Genomic DNA, 21,378 nt, shown 5'->3' on the forward strand with positions numbered 1-21,378 from the left:
TCTTTCTCTGCAACCAGCAGGTCCAGTGGGTCTTCTTCCCTGATTGTCTCATTGACCAGCTGTGTCAGGAAGTTCTTCCACACACTCCAGGAGCCTCCCAGACTGCTTCCTGTCTGTTGTATTTCCAGCAGACATCTAGTACGTCAAAGTCCCCCATAAGACCAAGGGCTAGCAATTGTGAGACTTCTCCCAGCTGCCTGCAGAATAATTCAGTTGCTTCTGCATCCTGGCTGGGTGGTCTGTAACAAACTCCCACCAGGATATCTGCATTGTTGGCCTTTCCTCTGATTCTTACGCATAAACACTCAACCCTGCTGTCACCTTGATCAACTTCCAGACAATCAAAACAGTCCCTGACATACATGGCTACCCCACCTCCCCCTCTTCCTCGCCTATCCCTTCTGAAGAGTTTATGGCCATCTAATGCAGCACTCCAGTTATGAGAGTCATCCCACCGTGTTTCTGTGATGTCCACAACATCATAGTTTTTCTGCCTCACAGTGACTTCCAGCTCCTTCTGTTTGTTGCTTGTGCTGTGTGCATTCTCATGGATGCACTTCATCTGGACTATTGATCCTGCCACCTTTTTTGGGCAACAAGTGGCTGTTCTCAGGAATTTCTGTGGATCATCACACATCAATAGCCTTTGTTTCTTTGCTTTCACATGGGTCTCTATTCCCTGCTGCCACTGAGACAGCAGGCTAGCACCTTGCTAGCGCCTTGTCCTCCAAATGCTGGCATGCCATCCCCTGGTTTCTCTCTAGTGAACCTGGTTTTCTCCCTTTACCCCTTCAAAACTAATTTAAAGATCTTTCAATGAGCCGTGCTAACTCCTGTCAGAACACCTTTTTTCCTCTTTGAGACAGGTGTACCTCATTTGTTGTCAGCAGGCCATATGTCCTGTAAACTGACCTGTGATCAAAACCCCAAAATTCTGCTGGTGGCACTGGTCCTGCAGCCAGGTATTGATCTGGTCAGTCTTCCTGTATCTTTTCACTCATCATACCCTGCAACTGGAGGGGGGGGCAGAGGAGAACACTACTTGTGTTCCTGTTCCCCTAACCAGTTGTCCCAAGGCCCTGAAGTCCCTCTTGATTGCCCTTGGTTGTACTGAACATATAAGGGAATATGAACCTTGACAGTCAGAAAAAGTTGTAAGGAGGTAAAAACCTGAGCTCTTCAGTGTAATTATTTATTTTTAACCCAAAATAGGTCTGAAAATATACTGTATTTGCATTATTTGTTTCCTGAAAGTTACTTTCTTTGAGGAATTTGCACTGAACATTGATGCTTATTTAAAAAAAGAATAAGTGAACATTATGAGCTGAATTTTTTCTGAGTTTGTCTCAGTTGGTTGTCCTATCCAGGTTCTGTTCTTCCATTGTAGGTGAATATTAGGCTAGAAGAAACTAATACATACAATGGTAAGAACTTTGGAATAGTAAATCTACCTTTTTAGAAAATACCCTAAAACATTTTTCTCTAGATGACTCTGTTGTACTGCATGGTTTAAAACCTTAAGAGAGTGTTTATTAGAAGCCAAAATACTTGACTCTCTAGAATTTTTTAAAAAGAATGCTATCCTTTTCTTTGCAAATGTCAAACTTTGATAGTTGAATTTTGCAAGCTTTATAATATTGTTTATGGCATGACATCTTGTATACACAGTCAGTTTCTATAAACATTAAAGAGTTTTGTCAACAACTGATAGCAGCAGAACTATAATTAGATCTATTTATGAAATTTGTTCTACAGATAAATAAAATTGGATGTTTTTCTCTGTGCTTAATTGACATTTAGAACAACTGTGTACTTTGCCTCACTGCCTTTTTCTTCTTTAAAAAATGAATTACAATATGGAAATAATACTGTAGCTGTGTTTCTTGTATTAATTATAGGTCCAAAGGCTGTATTTAGAAGTTGAGTGTATATGATAATTTGATTTATTTTGCAATTAGCTGAGGTCTTCTGCTGAGGAATAATGTATAGCAAAAGAATTTAGTCCTCAGGGCAGACAGGAAAATTGAATAGTATAGCCAATAATGAGGTTCCTGAAAGAGAGACAGTATTGATAAGTCTCTAGTTGTCTGATTGTGATAATTTTTAGTGTAAATTTTTAGTTTAGTTTAACTGCTGAAGGCTTTTGGTTCATAGGTCAGAAGCCTGTACTCATGGTACATGGTATAATTTGACACATGCTGATTTTTGGTAGCTGAAAGCTGGTAGGGGGTGTATTTTAAGGACGTGCATGTGCAAGTTACATATTTTAAGATCTTAAACTATGACATATGGAGATAATATTGCATTATGTAATCACAGAATCACAGAATGGCTGGGATTGGAAGGGACCTCTGGAGATCATCTAGTCCAACCCACCTGCTAAAGCAGGTTCACCCAGAGCAGATCGCACAGAAATGTGTCCAGGTGTGTTTTGAATGTCTCTAGAGAAGGAGACTCCACAGCCTCTCTGGGCAGCCTGTACCAGTGCTCTGGCACCCTCAAAGTAAAGAAGTTTCTCCTCATGTTCAGATGGAACCTCCTGTGCTTCAGTCTGTGCTCATTGCCCCTCAACCTGTCATTGGGCACCACTGAAAAGTGTCTGGTCCCATCCTCTTGTCACCCACCGCTGAGATAGTTATAGGCTTAAATAACATCCCATCTCAACCTTCTTTGGGCTGAACAGACCCAGCCTTCTCAGTCTTTCCTCCTAAGAAAGATGCTCCAGACCCCCAATCACCTTTGTAGCTCCAGTAATTCCTTGTCCTTCTTAAACTGAGGAGCCCAGAACTGGACACAGTTCTCGAGATGTGGCCTCACCAGGGCACAGTAGAGGGGGAGGAGAACCTCCCTCAACCTGCTGGTCACACTCTTCCTAGTGCACTGCAGGATACCATTAGCCTTCTTGGCCACAGGGGCACATTGCTGGCAAATGGTCAACCTAGGGCATGCTTGAGTAGGAGTGGCCAAAGGTACAATAAACCCAGTAAATAATCCAGCATTTCTCTCTGTGCTGCTACTTCATCTCCCTTGTCCTGTTTCCCTGGCCAGTGTATCTCCCAAAGGAATGCACCAGGGCAAGCAAAATTTGGTGCTTCTAGCACTGACTTCCAGCTGCATCATCTTCTTTCATCCAATCCTTATGCTGTAACTACTACTTGACCTCTTCCTCTCTAAACGCTCTTTAGTCACCTTCCATTGTTTCCCCATGTCCATGTGCCCTTCGCTCTTCAGGAAGACTTTATGGTCTGTATGTCTTTATTCACAGATGACCAAGCTGACATTGTAGCCTACTATCTTTAGAAATTGAGTGTATAGGATACTTCAATTTATTCTGAAATTAGTGGAGGTATTCTGATGAGGAATTATGTATATAAAAAAGGGATTTAATCCTTAAGACAGATGTGAAAACGGGATTGTATACTGTCCCATTATATTGGTATACTGGTGTTAGACATGTATGTTTGGTGATATCTAAATTCTGGGATGTTATTCTGGGTATGACACCGGTTGCTTTGTTTGTTTGTTTTGTTTTGTTTTCCTCCAAATTGATCTGCATTTAATTTAGAAATAAGTAGTGCAATGTGATTCTTTTTGTTTTGGGGAAATAAAAAAATTACAGTCTTCCTATGAAACATGTATTTTGATTTTTTGCCAAAGACAAAATCTGTTAAATTTGGCAAAAGCTTTAGAAAGAGTTGAGATTGTTGTGCCTCCAAAACATTTTTACAGAAATTTTTAGAATGGGTTGTTTCATTCATTCCTAAATGAAAAATACTTCTCAGGTGACAACTCTGGAGATGTGTCTTTTCTTTGTTGTGCAGAGTAACTTTGTTTGTTTTGCTGAACTATAGTGTAAGAAATCTGTTCCTTCCACATATTAAATCAGATCAGGAATTAGATTGTTTTCAACTAAATGTCAGACATAATATCCTATTAAAGTAATTTTTATTACTCTCTGTTTAAAATGTAGCTGAAAGTGGCAAGGCAGCAAACATCTAGAGAGCCATATGAGGGAACAAAGAGATAGACAACTGTCTCAACTTCATGGTGATTTGTTACCTAAGGAGTTCCTGAGTCAGGAGTGCTATCTTAGTAGCTCTTCAGGATTTTATTTTTGTGTATACATGTCCATTCACTATTAAAACGGATGAGTTTTTCATGCTTATAATAACTTTGACCAGAAGATTGCATGGGTTAGCAACATGCTAGCTGAAGAATGTCCTTTGTTTTTAATGAAGTACATACCATTTCCATATAATGCCATACAATTATTACATTGAAAGAGGTTGGGGAGATCTCTTCACTGTGTGTTCTCTCTCACATGTTGCTCCTCTGTCTCCTGGTGCTTCAGGAATCCTAACTGTAATCATTCCTTCTGAATTCCTTGTGTTTCCTACCTTTCTGATGCTTGATGCCCTTCTCATTTCAAATATGTCCTCCCAAAGGTGAAAGAGCTGCATACTGTTTTGTGTGGATTTAATCAGTGGCATGATAACACTGTCTGGTCTTTTGCTAAATAACGTCTTGTCTGATGGCTGCTGAACACTGACTTAACATTTCCATCGATCTTTCTCTGCTAAGCCCAAGATCTCGTTCCTGAATGCATTCAGTAATCTTACAACAGGTCACTGAGCTTGAATAGGTTTTTCCTATATGCATCTCTTTAAATATTCACACTCTAATTTACTATTTTGTAACTTAATCAGTACATTTCAAAGTTGTTTTTTTTTTCCTCTGGTTCTTCACACTTTGTTCCCCTATTTGCTTCCTTCAGACATCGCCTTCATCATCATCCTTATCACTTCATGTATCAGGAGCCAACTGATATTTCTAGGGCACTCCATTGAGTGCCTGTTTCCTCTTGTCAAAAATAATGGTAATACTTCAGCTAAAACATTCTCCAGTTCCTTTGAAGTTCCAAGGCTAAACACCATCCAATCTTCATAATTTCTTCTTATTTTGTTTATTTTCTAACCTCTTCTTCTGGCACCTCAGAAGAGAGATTCATTGACTCTTTCATAAAGAGCCATTTCAGCCTGTAAATCTCTGATGGTCTTGCATAGTGAACACACATCCAAAAAAAAATAATGTTTTTTTCCCTGCCAGCTCTTTTATATAGTGTCTGTCCTTTAAATTTTCTGACAAACTAGCTGACTCAAGTGTATAGGAAAGAGAATTTGTTACTCTTCTACAGGCTTTTCTGTTTTCGTTTGTTTGTTTTGTTGTGTTTGTTTGTTTGTTTGTTTTGTGTGTTGCTTTTTACTTGTCTTAGCATGTTTTAATTTATTGGTGTTTACAAACCTTTGTGTGTTCATTTGACACAATTTCAGCTTTTTAAGGTCTGCTCTAAAGCCTCTGTTCTGCGATTTAGCTGTGAATGCTTCCTTTTTCTTTATTCTCAGCTACTTTGTGGTGGGTCGTAGAAATGCTAAATACAATCTTTTTTATTACTTGAATTATTTTAAGTTTATAAGAAATGTAGTAGTCTGAATGAGATTGGTTTAGTTAATGTATTTTTATCTGTGTAGGTAATCATGAATCTGCACTTGATAATTGCAGATAGAGGATCCATTTAAATTCCTTTAGTTCCTGAAAAAGTAATGAGACAATTCATAAATATCCAGAAGATAACAAGGATATGAGTAAGAGCTTATGTGTCCCAGTAAGGAATCATGTCAAAATAATCTCATAACATTTAATGACAAGGGCAATGCAAGAACAAGTTGCAAATATTATAGTACAGGTGCAAAACTGTTTGCATAAAGCTGCTTGAAGAATGGTTGTTAATGATGTCCTGTCAGAATAATATGTCCTATGGGAGATTGCAGAATGTATGTTGGGATTGAGTAGTCTTTCATTGTTTCATTACTTTGTTTCAGAGTTTGTCTGTTAAATTCCCAGGCATCAGTATGCCTTGAAGGGATTGAAAATACACTCCAGGGCAGTTACAGAGTTAAGAATAATTTCATAAGTTGAGAATTGAGTCTCAAAAAATAGTGTTATTTGGCAGGGTCAGATGCCAAAGCAAAGGTAATCAGTGATGCCATGTTTATATGGCATTAAAAACAATATGTCTTTTTTCTTTTTTTTTTTTTTTAATGAACTAGAAGTATCTGGAATGTAAAGTTATTCTTTGGCTTTGAGTTTTGACTGAAGTTGCACTTGTGTAAGATTATGAACCAGTCAACTGCAAGAAGACAAAAGAAGTTATAAGGGAGGACCTGTAGGTCCATAGTGTGGAGTTTAGAATATTGGCCAGAAGAGGAGGGTGTGTAATCTAATTCACAAAAGATGGATTGCAGAAGATGGTAGAATCTATTTTTGATACCCATGCCACATATGAAGTAAGTAATAGTTTAAAGCAAGAAAAGTTTACTTTGGAGAGTGAAGAAGCAGAGAGGTGGAGGCAATACTTTCAGCTAATGTAGCACTAGACCTGGATGGTACTAGGAAGTTGCAAAGTTATCTGTCGCTGTAGACCTTAGAAAAATCATAAAAACATATGCCACATAGTTGCACAATTACTGTGTCAAAGAATAGAATAGGTGACCTCTTGAAGTAGCTCTCACATTTCTCCTCCAAAAAAAATGCAGCAGTTTTTTCTTATCTAGTCTTTTAATAAGAAAACCAAGACATTTGGTCTTACTCATGACCTGAAAATGGTCAGATTTTACCTTCTTCAGAGAAGTACCTTGAACTGACTACTGTAGAAAAAGGTGCAAACTTGTCTTAAACCTACTAGATTTATGTAATCTACAAGTTTGTATACTTTTAAATCACCACGTGCATTTTTCTTTTTGTGTTTTCTCTTAGGAAAGGAGACTGAGAAAGCCAAAGATCGATGTGATAAAGCCACTATGAAGCTTCATATATTGCATAATCAGTATGTGTTGGCCCTGAAAGGAGCACAGTTACATCAGCACCAGTATTATGATACTACACTTCCTCTATTACTTGATTCACTACAGAAGATGCAAGAAGAAATGATTAAAGCCCTGTAAGATGTATTCTTATGTATTTTTAATTTATGGAATTTTATGTGTAATAGTCTAATTAAAATACAGGATTATTTGAAAATAATAAACTATGGTTAATTAATTGTATATCAAAGGATAGCAAAAAAGGTGTTTTCATCTTTCAGTTGACAATAATTGTGCATAGAAAAGTCTGTCCAAATAATGCAGACAGTAGTTCTGAGTGGTTATTTACATATTCTAGCAAGACACCATCTTCTCATAAAACTTCCAGATCTTATGGATGAACTGCAATGTTTGTAAATTAGCTCATGCTTTGCCCTTCAGGTGGTATACTACAGCAAATTTGTTACCTCTCTGGTAGTCTTACTTTTGTGAGATTCCACTAGCAACAAACTTGACTTAAACTAGCCAACTGTCTTGAAAGTAATTGTGGAGGAGTGCCAGGCAGATGTGTGGTTAATCATATATGTGGGAGAGGTAAGAGGATCATATAAACCTGATCTCACCATAAGGAATCCAGCTTTAAAAATACAATTACCTTTGTCCTGAAAGATTATTTTTTACGTCATTACAGAAGATATGCAAACTGATAACCTTGGGGAAGAGACAATGAGGACTTTAAGCCCTCTTTTGTGGTGTGTAACCACTATGCTGCCTCTCTGTCTTTCCTGAAGAATGGGAATTGGTTAGGGAGTCTGTTCTGTAGGTCTTTCTGTGGGGTGTTATTTAAATCATTTAGCCTAAAAGAAAGTACAGTGACTTTTTTTTGGTAGGTATTTTTCATTTAGATGTGAGGCATTCTTCTTGAACTAATTTTCTTCTCTTCCCTGAAGTCCATGTTCATCTTGACTTCAACATATGGAAAATGAGAGAGAGTTGAGAATTTCATGCTTTTACATGCTTACACGGTGCAGACACCATTAACCACTCTTTGCAGTATCATATTAATTCCTGTGATTCTTGTGAAGGTGTTGAAATGAAATAGACCTTTGTAGTAGTGTCTGTACAGCCATTTAAATCTTAATTTTGTATGTAAAACCAAACGACTACAGTTAAATTCTTGTGCTGTAGTTAAGGTGATTTTTCAGAATTGTGAGACGTAATAATTCACTGAAGAGTTTTATGATGGAGCAAGAACCTATTGAACCCACTCACCAATGCTCTGTCTGGAGTAAAAACCTGTTAGAAATATTTTTATAACTGCATAGACATTTTTTGTGAGATCTGAATGTAATGGAAAATTACTCCTTTTCAGTATCTTTGGGGTAAAAAAAGAGTTGGTGATTTCAGATTTCGAGCTTGGTGTGGCCATCTGTGTGAAGCATAATTCCTGAATAATCCTGTTTTTGCAGATTAATTAGTTTGGTAAACTTGAAGAAATGTAGATTAACGTTGCTAATGATTTTTTTTTTTTGGATAATTGACATAAATTGCCTTACTCTTTGATACGGCATTGCTGTAGTTGTCATTTGCCTATCTTTTCGTCACACTCATTGAACCATTTTCTTTAATGTTTTTACACATGTTGCTTACAGGCAAGGCAAGGCTTAATGCCTTTTCTTGTCTGTTTTCTCCTCAGAAAAAAGTACAGAAAAAATCCAATAAAATGTTTTGTTTTTTTTTTTTTTACAGAGTAAATGTAACTTGAGATCTTATGCTGGAAAAATCTACTGATACTTTTTTCTCTATGTGTTCCTCTGGGCGAGCCAAAATTAATCAGTATTTTAAGAAATCTCACTATGCTTCAAAGCCTGGTGAGCTAGCAAGTTTGTCAAAGATAGAAATGAAACAGGAAATTATTATGAGGGGTCATTTATGGAAAGCTAAAAATTAAAGAGAGTAGGAGAGTGTTCTGGGGATGTGTCACTGGATGCTCTTAAGAGTAAAACACTATCCTCCCTTTTCTTTTACCAGGCCCTATTCACTTGTTTTTTTCCCCACTCTTGGAAGCAGGTAGAGACAAGGCTGGGTGGCTTGTACTTTCTTCCAGGAACTCCTCGCTTGATTTTGTTTTTTCTTATAAATCTGTGCTAACTTGTGAGTTATGCTTATTTTTGTTTGACTGACCAAATCATAAAATAAATATGCCAAAATAGAAGTGGAGATGGAAATGTACACTATTTTGTGACTTGTTTTGCCTTATGCCAGAGAATATTTATTTTGTCAGCCAAAACATGAAAAGCTTTAGTGAGTTTTAACAAGCATGATAAGTCCTTTGTGAAGAAGAGCATCATCGATGAGCTGTATGCATTCATTTTTCTTGTAATCTCTACAGGTATTAGTTTAGCCGCCCTGTATGTAGATGTGCTGAAATCAATACAAGGAACATTGTCTTAGAGACTTCTCACTCAGCCAGTCAGTAAAGAAAAGGCCACAGCTGGTCTGTTATTTCTTTGAGTAATATATTCTCTTATTTTTTTCCCTTTTTAGCCAGTTGCAACAAGAGTTTGTAGAAACAGCAGATTGAAAGTTTGAAGCATCTTCAATGCCATCTATGCCTTGAGTGCCATGTTATACACTAGATTTTTTTTTCCTCTCTAGAAAAGGAATCTTGGATGAGTATAGCCAGATCACCAGTCTTGTAACAGAAGAGATTGTGAATGTCCATAAAGAGATCCAGACCTCAGTTGAACAGATAGACCCTAACTCTGAGTATAATGACTTCATAGATACTCACAGGTATACATTTTTGTCTTGGTGTGCATGTTCATGTTTCTTCGTGTGAACACCCTGCATTAAAATGCAACACTGCTTACTGATCAGACTTGAATTTGTTTCTATTTGGTTCCTTTTATTATCTGTTGTTACTGGTGAAGCTTTATCCTAGTTTGAAAATTGTTCTACTTGTGTGTACAGAAAGCTGTTTGAAAGTCAGGTTTTTAACCTGACTGTTCTTTATACTTCCATCCCTAAAACCCAGTTACTGTTATTATATGATAAGAGCCATAACTTTGGTGCTGACAGCAGACTATACATGACAGTCCAGATTCTGTGTGAGCTAAATTACTGTGTATTTGGGTGCCATTTGCATCCTGTGCTAAACTAAGTTTCTCAGCTTTTTCTTATTGTTATTCTCAGCTTATTTCTTATTATTATTTCTTATTTTTCTTATTTCAATTTCTCTTATTGTCCAAATAAAAGTTCAAAGTGAACTGTAGGTACCTCTGTGTATTCTGAAGCTATTGCACGTTGAGCAGTGCCTGAAACACAGATAATGCAAGAAGGTTTTTTACTTTAGAAAAACCCCATATTTGGCATTTATTGAACTGTTACTCTGCATTAGTATATGCAGAGATAGTCCTAAGACTTCTTGCATAATATTTTTGTTATGTGCAAACTGATAATTGTCACCTGCAGGTTTATAGCAGGATCAGCTGCGAGTGGACTCATTCACACTGATAACCCTTGAAAACCTTGGTTAAGGTGTGATCTTGATTCAAAGAATTGTATGTAATCTTATTATCTGGTATAATTTTAAGACTTTGTTCTTTATTCAAAGGAAAAAGAATATGTCTCCAGTTGCTACCTTTTCTTTATTTTAATATATAATTTAAACTAAATTCTAGTTATTAAAATAATTCAAACATAATGATTTTCTTTACTATGTACTCAAAGTTACATGTTAATTTGAAAATATAACATTTATTTACTGAATTAGGTCATCAGAAGTTGTTGAACAGGAAATAGAGTTTGATACATCTTTACTAGAAGAAAATGAAAACCTTCAAGCTAATGAGATCATGTGGAATAATCTAACTGCAGAAAGTTTACAAGCCACGTAAGTCTTTCTTTACAAACCTTTCATCCTTTGGAAATGCTCTTCAGTGGTTTTTTTCTAGGCTCATTCAGATAATTTCATAGCTATGTCCTTATTTTCAAGGTCTGGTTTCTAAAAATAATGTTTTATGCTATAGACTCTACCTCATGCTGGTTTTGTTTTTCCATTCCATGAAATACTCCTCCTCAGTCCTCTCCAAAACCTGCCAGCACTTTCAGTATGTGTTCCTCTCCTTGCCAGTTAAGTCATATGATGCCCCAAATGCATCATGAATCCTCCTTGGGAACATCTTCCCAAAAGTGTTTCCACATTCAGTACTCTAGGGAAAATACTGAAATCTTTTGATTAAACTAATGTGTACAGTGAGGTTGTCAGTGATTTAAATTGCCATGAAGAAAACTTTCAGGAATATGTTTATTTCACTTGTTTTGTGAGTGTTTGCTTTCGTTTTTCAAAAGAAATTATTTTTCACTATTATAACCTTTAAAATCCGTTAACTTACTAACAGAGATGTAGCATTTGTGTGGCATTTTGTGGAACTTTTAGTTATTCAGGGTAATAAAGTACCTCTTTTTGTATTCTGTTAATATATTGCCTAATTAAATATTTTCATTATTTTTACCAGCTTCACCTTTAATCATTTGTTACTGGGGAACAAATCTCCTGTTGAGGCTTTTATGTTCTTATTATATTATCAGTCTCAACTTTTGACATAAATGGTCTAATGCAGCCACTTGTGAGATTGCAACTATTAATTGTGTATTTTTTCATATTGATCATAACAGTTTAAAATGGAGAATTCAGAATAATTGGTTTCTGGTTTTGTTGTTTCTACTGTATTTTAGTCCATTTGACTTATTTGAAGTTTTTTTCCTTTAGACAACCTGACATCCAAATAAGACATCAATAATGTGGGGTTTGTTTTGTTTTGTTTTTTTAAATTTTTGTCCGCTTAATCAATCCCTGATCTTTAGCTTTTGTAAGTTTTCTGAATACCAAAATCATAGTGAGTCCTAATAACAGTGAGGTATTTAAAATATAAACATATTGCAATGTCTTCTGCAGGTTATTTTAATCACTGTGTTTCCTCAATATGACAGAATCTCTGGGTTTTATTAATTACTTTTCAAGGTCATTAATCTTCCTACCTTTTTTTCCTGTGCAATCTGGTTACTTTCAATAAGTGTATTCCTTAATAGATATTGGAAAAACCTTTTTAATATAAAGTTTCAGCCTCCTTTGTCAGACTCCTCCTTAGTCCTGAAGAAGCTTTAACTTTCTTATGAAAGGATTCCTTGACAGTTAAAGCCTCTCCCTTTTAAACATGTTTCTGTTTATAATATATTCTGCATCATTAATAAATTGAGATTATTCCTGCTTAACTATGTAAATGCTGTATGTTTAGATGTACTTCAGCATAATAACAATAAAAACATATATATTTCATCTCCCTTTAAATAAGATATTACAGTTTTTCAAAGATTCTGCCTTCCATAGCTCAAAAAGATAAATAACTTCTTGTTTGGCTTGTCTTCTGTATCCCATTGTTTAGAAATAAGACATCAGCATATCTGAGTGAAAGAGATCAAATGCTGGTTTTCTCCTAAATGCTTCTGATGAAATGCATATTTGTGTTTATAAATGTGTCTGGATATTTGCCGACATATATACTTTTTCAATATAATTTCCAGTGTGTCCTGTTACAAATCTTATGATCATCCACTTTAAATTATTTTGTGAATTTCAGAGAGAAATCTTATTGTGTGATATTATTTTTGGAATAGGAATCAACTAGCTCTTTTAAGTGTTGCTATCTTTAAGGTGTTCAGTTGCTGCTATAGGTTTAGGAATTTGAGAAAAAAAGTTTAACTGTATTAGGTCACACCAAAGACTGACCTACCCAACTTTCTTCTCTCTTGCATTAGCCAAGATGGAAAAGTCTAGGGAAGAGAACAAGAATAGGATGATTGTGCAATGCTGTTTCCTCAGAAGATCTCTCAGCCTCCTGTAATTTTCAGCTCAGAAATGTTTTGAGACAGTAGTATTTGTTTATAATAGCCGTGAGGCTAGTTTATAGTAGCCTTAGAAGTATTTTTCTTTTCTGAGTTTGTCCAGTCAGTTTCAGTATGTACAAGTATCTAATGTCCATGGAATTTTTGGTCAAAGAATTGCAGAGATGAACTTCATATTATGTGAACATGCTACTTCTTAGTTTCATTTTATGGCTCTTAAGCTCTTGTTTTGGAAGAGAACAAGAACAATCTACTCTTTTCTGCTCATGATGTTGTAAGCTTCTGTCATACTCCTGCTTTGTGATCTCTTTTTCAGAGACATCTTTAGTTTTAGTCTGTCCTTTCACAAAAATTGCTCATATGTTTTATCAAGCTTGTCATCTTTATTTGAATGTTTTCAAGGTTACGGTACTGTTTTTGCGTTGAATTTCCAGAATTACTCAGTTAACCAAATGCATAGTTTAGAGAGAGGCATAATGAGATTTCCTGTATTCTTGTTCTGCTTTGTTTTTAACAAATGCTAGAGAATCATTGTTTTTGATTTTCTGACCACTGCAGTGTATCAAGCCCATGTTTTCATGGAAGCATCCACTCTAATTACAAGGTCTCATTTCTGAGTGATAATGGCCACTCTGCAGCCATTCACTACCAAAGTAAAGCTTTGTTTTTTTTTTTTTTCCCTTGTATATTTGCCTCTTCCATTCTGCATTGAAATGAATCTTCCAAATGACAGTGCAGTTATTGAGTATCACAAGATCCAGAATAAACCTTTGGTATTTTTCATGTTCATCCTCTTCCCCCAGCCTCAAATATCATTGTACGTTCAGTTCAGCATTCTTTGTCACTTTTTAAACTGTCCTTTTATTTGGATTATTACAAACATATTAAGCAGTACAGATTTTTGTGAAGCTCCACTAGCTCCTGACACTATAAAAACTGTTTGTTCTTATCCTATTTGTCTTTTTGTTTATTGCTTTTTAGTGCAGGTGAGAACACTTTCTTTTAGAACTTAGTTCTCTGTAACTGCCTTTGCTCGGATTCCTTGTTAACTGTGTTTTAGATATATTTTATTATAGTCTTGCTTTAAAAGCACTACAGCCCAAAAAAATACCACAGGTCTTTGCATCAACTTACTGTGTATGACTAGAAATTTGCAAGTGAGAGAAGTATGTTCCGTCCTTTATCCATAGGTGAATGAGTTTTCTATATGTGCTAAACCAATACAAATTTGACTGTTCATCTTTAGTATTATAGTCATGACTTTAGATCTTAAGGATTCTACATCATCATGTTTCTGCAGAGAACTACCTTCAGTGTCTACCAGATATTATAAATCCAGTACACATAGTTGATTTATTTCAAAGACTTTTGATAGATTTGAAGACGTGTATTGATTCAAAATCAATAAGATTTGCTTGAATCAGTAGTTCTGTTGAGTATGTGAGGGAAAAATGACAGCTTTACATACATCACTGTTTAAAAGTTTTCATAAAATATATTTTAAGGAAATGATGAAAAAATGTCTCACTTTTAGATTTTTATGTAAGTTTATATTTATGAATAGAATTTTGACAGAGTGGCAGTTAGAAGTCAGTGTTAACTAGCTAACCTTTTAAGTAAATATTGATCATTGTCACTGACTAATATTGAGATATTCTAAAAAGTATAACAGAGTAAAAGGTTATGCTTCAAAGATGTATGCATTAGAAATTAAGAGGAGGCAACCAGAATGAAGTAAGTGTTGGTCAGTGGGCATATGTATTATATGTATTAATAATATCTATATTTAAAATTTAAAAGGTCTTCTGAAATATAAGTTCTGTAAGCACAAGAATTTATTAATATCTGAGGCAGGATAGTGCTAATGACTAAAGAAGTATGAAAGGCAGATTTCCAGGTAACCAGAACTTAGTTTGAAGTTGTCTGCTTTTTTGATCTCATTTAATCTGTTCTCATGCAATTGAAACCTGACAGTTTGAGATTGTGTGGTTGTTAAAACTGATAATGATTATTGTGACTAACTGGTTAGTAATAAAAAGTCCTTTGTAATCTGATTTTATCCAGGAGGCAAATATGAGGCCACAAGAAACTTCCTTTCACAATCCACAACCAAGATTATATAAGGCAGATGCAGAGATGTCAGTTCTAGCTAGTTCCAATAAAAGTTACTTTTTAAAACAAACCAAAAAAAAGAGGTTGAATACAAGAACACAAGTTAGTTTATTGTGTATATGGTTGGTTTGCTTTGTTTTCTCTAAAATAAATACAAATATCCTAAAATATCTCAGATGTTATATGCATATATATCTCAGACGATATATACATCAACTTTATCTTTCAATCTGATGCTACAATATGAAATCTTGATGTTTTTGAAATGGTAAAATATTTTAGTATGTTGTTTCTGCATGTATAAACTCATATTTTGCAGTGATGAACAATCTTATTTATTTGTTTTTAATTCCTTGAATATTGGTGCTCGATTATTAAAAATAACATCTGCTTTCTGTACATCAATTATTAAGCCAATACAATGTTGATTACAATTTTTGTTAGAAAGCTGATCAAAAAGCAGCATCTACAGTTTCAAAATGGATTATCACTTTTTTAGCAAAGTATTTTAAAAGTTAGTTGACATTAAATTGGAGACTCAGTGTAAGAAAATTTTCATTTTTGAGAAGTTCAGTGTACAGATTGTGATAGCTTAAAAACAATAAATATGTTTATTAAAGAAGGAGTTGTGAGGATATTACTGTGAGAAAAATGTTTTAAGTATTTCTGTTACCTCAAAATGAACACACGCAGATGCTTGTTCATCTGGGAAATAAACTTTTATCGTTCACTAGATGGCTTTTTTTATAGTAGTTTAAGTCTTCTAAGATAAGATCCAGGAGTGTCTGAATAAAGAATATATTTAATCAACATTGTATAAAATATATGAGGAGGAGAGAGAACTAATGATATATTTAGAATCAATTCAGTTTGGTATGTATGGACATGGAATGTGGCTCCTAGAAATAGAATCATAGAATGTTTTGGGTTTGGAGGGACTTTAAAGATAATCTAGTTCCAACCCCCCTGCCATGGGCCAGGGACACCTTCCACTAGACAAGGTTGCTCAAAGCCCCATCCAGCATGACCTGGAACACTTGCAGGGATGGGGCATCCACAGCTTCTGTGGACAGCCTGTTCCAGTGTCTCACCACCCTCATGGTGAAGAATTTCTTCCTTATATTTAGTTGAAATCTCCCCTCTTTCAGTTTAAAGCCATCACCCCGTCCTGTCACTACAGGCCCTTGTAAAAAGTCCCTCTCCAGCTTTCTTGTAGGCCCTCTTTAGGTACTGGAAGGCTGCTATAAGGTCTTCCCAGAGCCTTCTCTTTCCCAGCTGAACAACCCCAAACTCATGTTTGTAGGAAGGGTGCTCCAGCCCTCTGATCATCTTTGTGGCCCTCCTCTGGACTTGCTCTAACATGTCCATGTCCTTCTTATCATGGGGGTCCCAGAGCTGAACACAGTACTCCAGATAGAGTCTCAAGAGAGCAGGGTAGCGGGAGAGAATCGACTCCCTTGACCTGCTTGTCACACTTCTAGAATACATGTAAATTACTCTCAGTTGACTTCCTGTGTCACTTCCCAGTCTGGAATGGTTTTGGGCAATGGATCTGTGTAGTGGTAAGTACTATATGTATTTCATCTTTGTTCTATTCTTTACCTTGGTAGCTTTTTTTATTGAAATTGAGCTTGAAAATACAGAGGAGTGAGATGGTTAAAGGTGACCAGATGAATTCCAAGAAGAAATAAGGCGTACATCTTTATTTATATATTTATCTTAAAAAAAAGTTTCTCCTGGCTTAACAGTTGCTTACTGTCAACATATATTTTTTATATGCATTTTATAAGTCATCATTATGCGAACAATTTATCTGCATTGTTCATAGTGCGAATGTTATTGTACATTTGTTGACTTTTTGCTTATTGGAATGTTTGCCAGCAAACTTGCAAACTGTCAGTAATGGTTTTAATGTGCAATAAGCCCTTCTCTGTGAGTGTTGAGTGTTCTTGTACAAGTTTTATTTTTCCTTTGAATTAACCATTATGTGGCTTAAAAAAGATGTAGAGAAAAATATACAGGTCGCTCTTATAACAGAAAATACCAATTAGTATTTTGGTGTTTCTAGAGATGAATACAGTCCAAATACAAATTCCATGTATTCATTTGATATGTACTTCAGGAGTTGGAAGGCTTTCATCATTCATAAAGCATCTCATGACTTAGCAATTTATTATGAAAGCATTAATTCACAGAACTCATCACACATTCTGGAAAAAAAAATTATTGATAGGAGAGCTGGCAGGCCGCACATCATTGTGTAAGCTTGTATGTATACAGAGGCTAGTATGGAAACTGTAGTAGTATGAGGTAATAATTTAATATGGAGGTATACCCATGAAAAATGATCACTAAGCACTGATTAAGATGGTTTAAAGCATAATGCTTCTTTTCATCTTCAGGAAAAAGAAATACTATGTTCCCAAATATATACAGTTTGTGTATTCATAATATGCATTTCTGAAATCTATGTCTTACAGGTTGAAAATAGTAATAGATGAACTGATGCAAACACAGCAAACCCTTCTGAGCAAAGAGGAACTTGTGTTGGAACTGGAGAAAAAAATAGAAGAGTCCTCTAAGACTTGTGAAAAGAAGTCTGAGTAAGTTGACATGAAATTTCCATATATTATAATTTCAGGGAAAAGCATCTATCTTGCAGTTCCTAAGATTTCAATAAGAAATAACTTCCACTAATCCTGTTATTTTTCTGTGAGAAGTGATTATTGTGAAAAACAACCCACAGCAGATCTTAATTCATTGGAGAACTCATCTTAGTGTTGAGATGGCTCAAGAACTGGGCCTTTGTTTTAACTTCAGATGAATGGAAGAAGAGGAATCAGTTCAGATTGCCTCTCTGGTTGATGGAGTTCATTGTGCAGATGTAATTTTGTGAAAGACTTTTTCAGTCATGTGCAAAACATACTCTTCTACAATAATATGTTTGGAACTCATCAGGTTAAGTTCATTCTTTGTTGCATTTCCTTTACAAAACTGAACATAGATCTGATACCATGTAGTACTGCATAGTAGATAATAAAGTTGAGGGATTAATGAGTCTTTTACAGTGCCATAAATAAAGCATTACTATAAAGAATCATTCTTGGGTGAAATCTTCAGGTTTTTTTCTACATCTGTTTAGAAAAAATATTCATGTTGCAGCCTAAACTGAAGTTATACGACTGATAAAGAAACCTTCTGTTTATAGTGATGTTTCTGTGATCCTTGTTGCAATCAATCATATCCTTAATAACTTGGTGATAAGTATTAGCTTACAATACTGATGAATTGGAGTGCAAGTCCTCAGGTAATCTTGTCTTCATTGAGTGAAGAAGTCTTTGTTGTAGGCATCTTGTCACTTGATACATTGGATGTTATTGGATGTTACGTACGTATATGATATCAATGTTTTGATTAGATGCTTTCCTGTTCTTTCTTTGGTGAAGTTCACATGTACTCACATTGTGATTTCCAATTTTTTGGTTCTTGACCTACCTTCATTGCTGTCTGTTACTTAAAAGAGAAACTGTATTTTAACTAGATGTTTTTTTTTCCCTCCCTCAGTATTGTTTCTTTGTCAGTTATCTGTCTCTAAAAATAGTGTAAGACTTCCCTGTGTTTATCGCTGTGAGCAGGCTTCTTTGACTGATTCTGTGGCAGATGTTTGTGGTGTTGAGATTATTTCAATTCAAACTCCACCAGTACCTGTAGGTCTTAATAAAAGACAGGAAATCTGTCTTAAGTTTCTAGTTGTAAGATAATAGTTTCCCTGAAATCACCCCAGTTTTGATTTGTCATTGACCATGCTTACCTCCAGCAGGCTTACCTCCACCCTTTTTGTCTTTTAACTGCAGTGCAGTAATCAGGATGTTTTTGCATGTGCTGCAAGGCAAAATTAAAGGTAGTCGACCAATAAATGAAAGTTTGCCTCTTGAGTCAGAGATCATTCAGTTGTTGCGCTGTAAGTGTATTGTCAGGAAAGAAAGTGAAGATGTCCACTCCAAATGCAAGAGCTCTGGACTCTATATTATTGTTAAGCTTCACCCAAGGTGCTGAGATTTGCCCTTCAGTGCTGAGGAAATATCCTTTTCTGCTTTATATGGGCAAAATTATGATAAAAGTCTGCAAAATCATGTTTCTGCTCTTCACTTGAACCAGTTTGGACTTCGGCTGTCTCCTCACTTCTTTCTGACACAGCTTCAGTACCACTATTTCTGACGTCACCTTTTAATCACTTCCCAACCTGTTGCCCTGTTCTGGTCTTGCAAGGATTCTTCACACGAGATGTCACTCTGAGGTTACTAGGAGCTATTTCTAGCCACATGGACTATTAAGTTTGCACTTATACAAGCCATAGGCAAATAATTGTATGGGTTCTAATTCCTCCTGCATAGATGGAATGGGGACCATTCTCTGTTGCTTTTGTATGAACCAGTTAGAGGATAATCCATTTTGCCACAGTTCATGAAAGAGAATAACTTGTGACTTTTAACTTGCAGGGTATTCTTGTTACCTCCATATGATGTTGAGTTGAAACAATTTAGTGTTTGGCATGTTGTCCTTCTAGCCAATGTGTATTCACCAAAGCCCTGAGGATGGTGGAAGGCCACCATTTTCACAGGGTGATCTCTTTTTTCTCTCATAATAAGGACCAGATGAAGGAACATTTCCTCCAGATACTTGAGGATAATTCCAGGGTAATTGTTTTTGGTTTTGTGTGATGCTTTTAAATGTGTGCGATCTCATGCCAAACCTCAGTTTCATGTCCTCTTGTTTTGTCTTGATACATCATACTTATTCTTTTATATGAACGACCATTCTGCTGATTCTATGGAGTTCTGTTCTTTGGTTACTTACTACAGTGCTTGTCTATAGGGATATGATTTTTATCTTTTCCTGATGATGGGGATTTTATGACAAGATGGGTCTCTGGAACCTATTTGAATAGTAATTTTGCTCAGCATCAGTTTGTGAAGGAACAATCTCAATATCAACAAATTTTAATTTTTATATTTTTTTCTCCAAGGGTATGGCTTGCAGGAGGATCTGTCATATGGGATTATCCTGAGTATGTAGGGTGACAGAACAGTGTGATATTTCTTTATACTGTCCTCATTCTCCATACTTCTGATCCCTCCACCTCCTTAATCTGTTCTTGGAGTCTGTGAGAATTCTGCATCTCTTTATAAACCACGTTGCTGGGCTCTAGTTGAGTACTTTTAAGGGTATCTGTATTGCACTGTGGATGGTTCTGTCTTTTAGGCAGCTTCTGTCCATCTTTGGTTTTGCAGTTCTTGGGGACAGTATAATCATCTGCGCATCTATAGATGTTTTAAGTTATTTGCTTGTCCTGTAATGACTGAATTATATCTATCTTGGAGTATTCAGGAGTGTGAGAGGTATGAGGGGTATTCAGAGAAGAGCCATAAAAATGTGCAGAAGATGAGAAAAAATATTTTAGCTCCTCATAGAGTTCAATTTATTTAGTTTCATAAGAATAATTTTAGGCTGCAGTCCAGAAATACTTATGCAGTAGAGGACCTTTCAGTCCAGAAGAGACAACAGATATCTGTAACTTGATGCCAGACAAATTTATACTGGATATAAGGTGAGTTTAATAGTACAAGTTATTATTACACCTATGTGGATAGCAGCAGATTTCTCATAACTGGAAATCATAATCTAAAAATATATTTATTTTCTAAAGGATGGTGAATCTTAGTGTTTATAAATTCTGTCAAGAGTGGAAGAAAATAATATTTTCATCTTTATTTGTTACATGATTTTTGTCATATATTGAGAAAAGAAAATGGCAAAGTAGGTGTTTGCTTGCGTTGTCTTGTAGCTTTGAAAATTTTCTAGAATTGCTTTATGTCTTTGTGCCTTTGAACAAATAATTCTGTTGAGGAATTTTCATGCTTTTTTTTACCCTTTTTTTTAGCTTTTATGAATCAAAGTATGTATTTTAAATCATGTAGATTTTTAAATTGTTTGTTATTTTTCTCTGCAGTATTGTACTCTTGCTGAGCCAAAAGCAAGCACTTGAAGAACTTAAGCAAACAGTTCAGCAATTAAGATGCTCTGAGGCAAAATATGCAGCCCAGAAAGAACTACTGGAACAAAAGGTTCAAGAGAATGATGGGAAAGAGCCACCACCTGTAGTGAATTATGAAGAAGATGCCAGATCAGTGACCTCTATGGTGAGTTTGACATCTGTTTTGCTGAATTGTACAGCCTTGCTATTATACTTTAGTCCTGGGATCAGAGTCTCAAGGTATTTACAGGGATGACTGAAGTGAATAAACTCCACTTTAGATTTGTGGAGACTTGTTTAGAAAGAGTTCAGTTGTGTGATTTTTTTAAGTTGCAATAACTTGTAACATCCACTGTACGTCTGTAGACTTGGTTTGATCTTCTGTATACTTGATGCTTAGATCCTCATTAGACTGTTTTATAAGCAAAATGTAAATCCTTAAACATATTTGGTAAACGTGACTGA

The 21,378-nt window shown here is 35.6% G+C and overlaps 1 protein-coding gene across 2 annotated transcripts in view; it reads left to right on the plus strand.

Moving 5' to 3' along the window:
• The window catches only part of FER (FER tyrosine kinase), a 159,806-nt gene that overhangs the window by 27,626 nt on the left and 110,802 nt on the right, over positions 1–21,378 (plus strand). For both annotated transcript variants that reach the window (XM_080363145.1, XM_080363146.1), the window contains exons 6-10: positions 6,814–6,997; positions 9,519–9,656; positions 10,636–10,755; positions 17,360–17,482; positions 20,890–21,079. In XM_080363145.1, the coding sequence (XP_080219271.1) occupies positions 6,814–6,997; positions 9,519–9,656; positions 10,636–10,755; positions 17,360–17,482; positions 20,890–21,079 (755 nt within the window). The remainder of the gene's footprint in view (positions 1–6,813; positions 6,998–9,518; positions 9,657–10,635; positions 10,756–17,359; positions 17,483–20,889; positions 21,080–21,378) is intronic.

The sequence above is a fragment of the Nesoenas mayeri genome, assembly GCF_963082525.1.
Source record: "Nesoenas mayeri genome assembly, chromosome: Z".
NCBI classification, from domain to species: Eukaryota; Metazoa; Chordata; class Aves; order Columbiformes; family Columbidae; genus Nesoenas; species Nesoenas mayeri.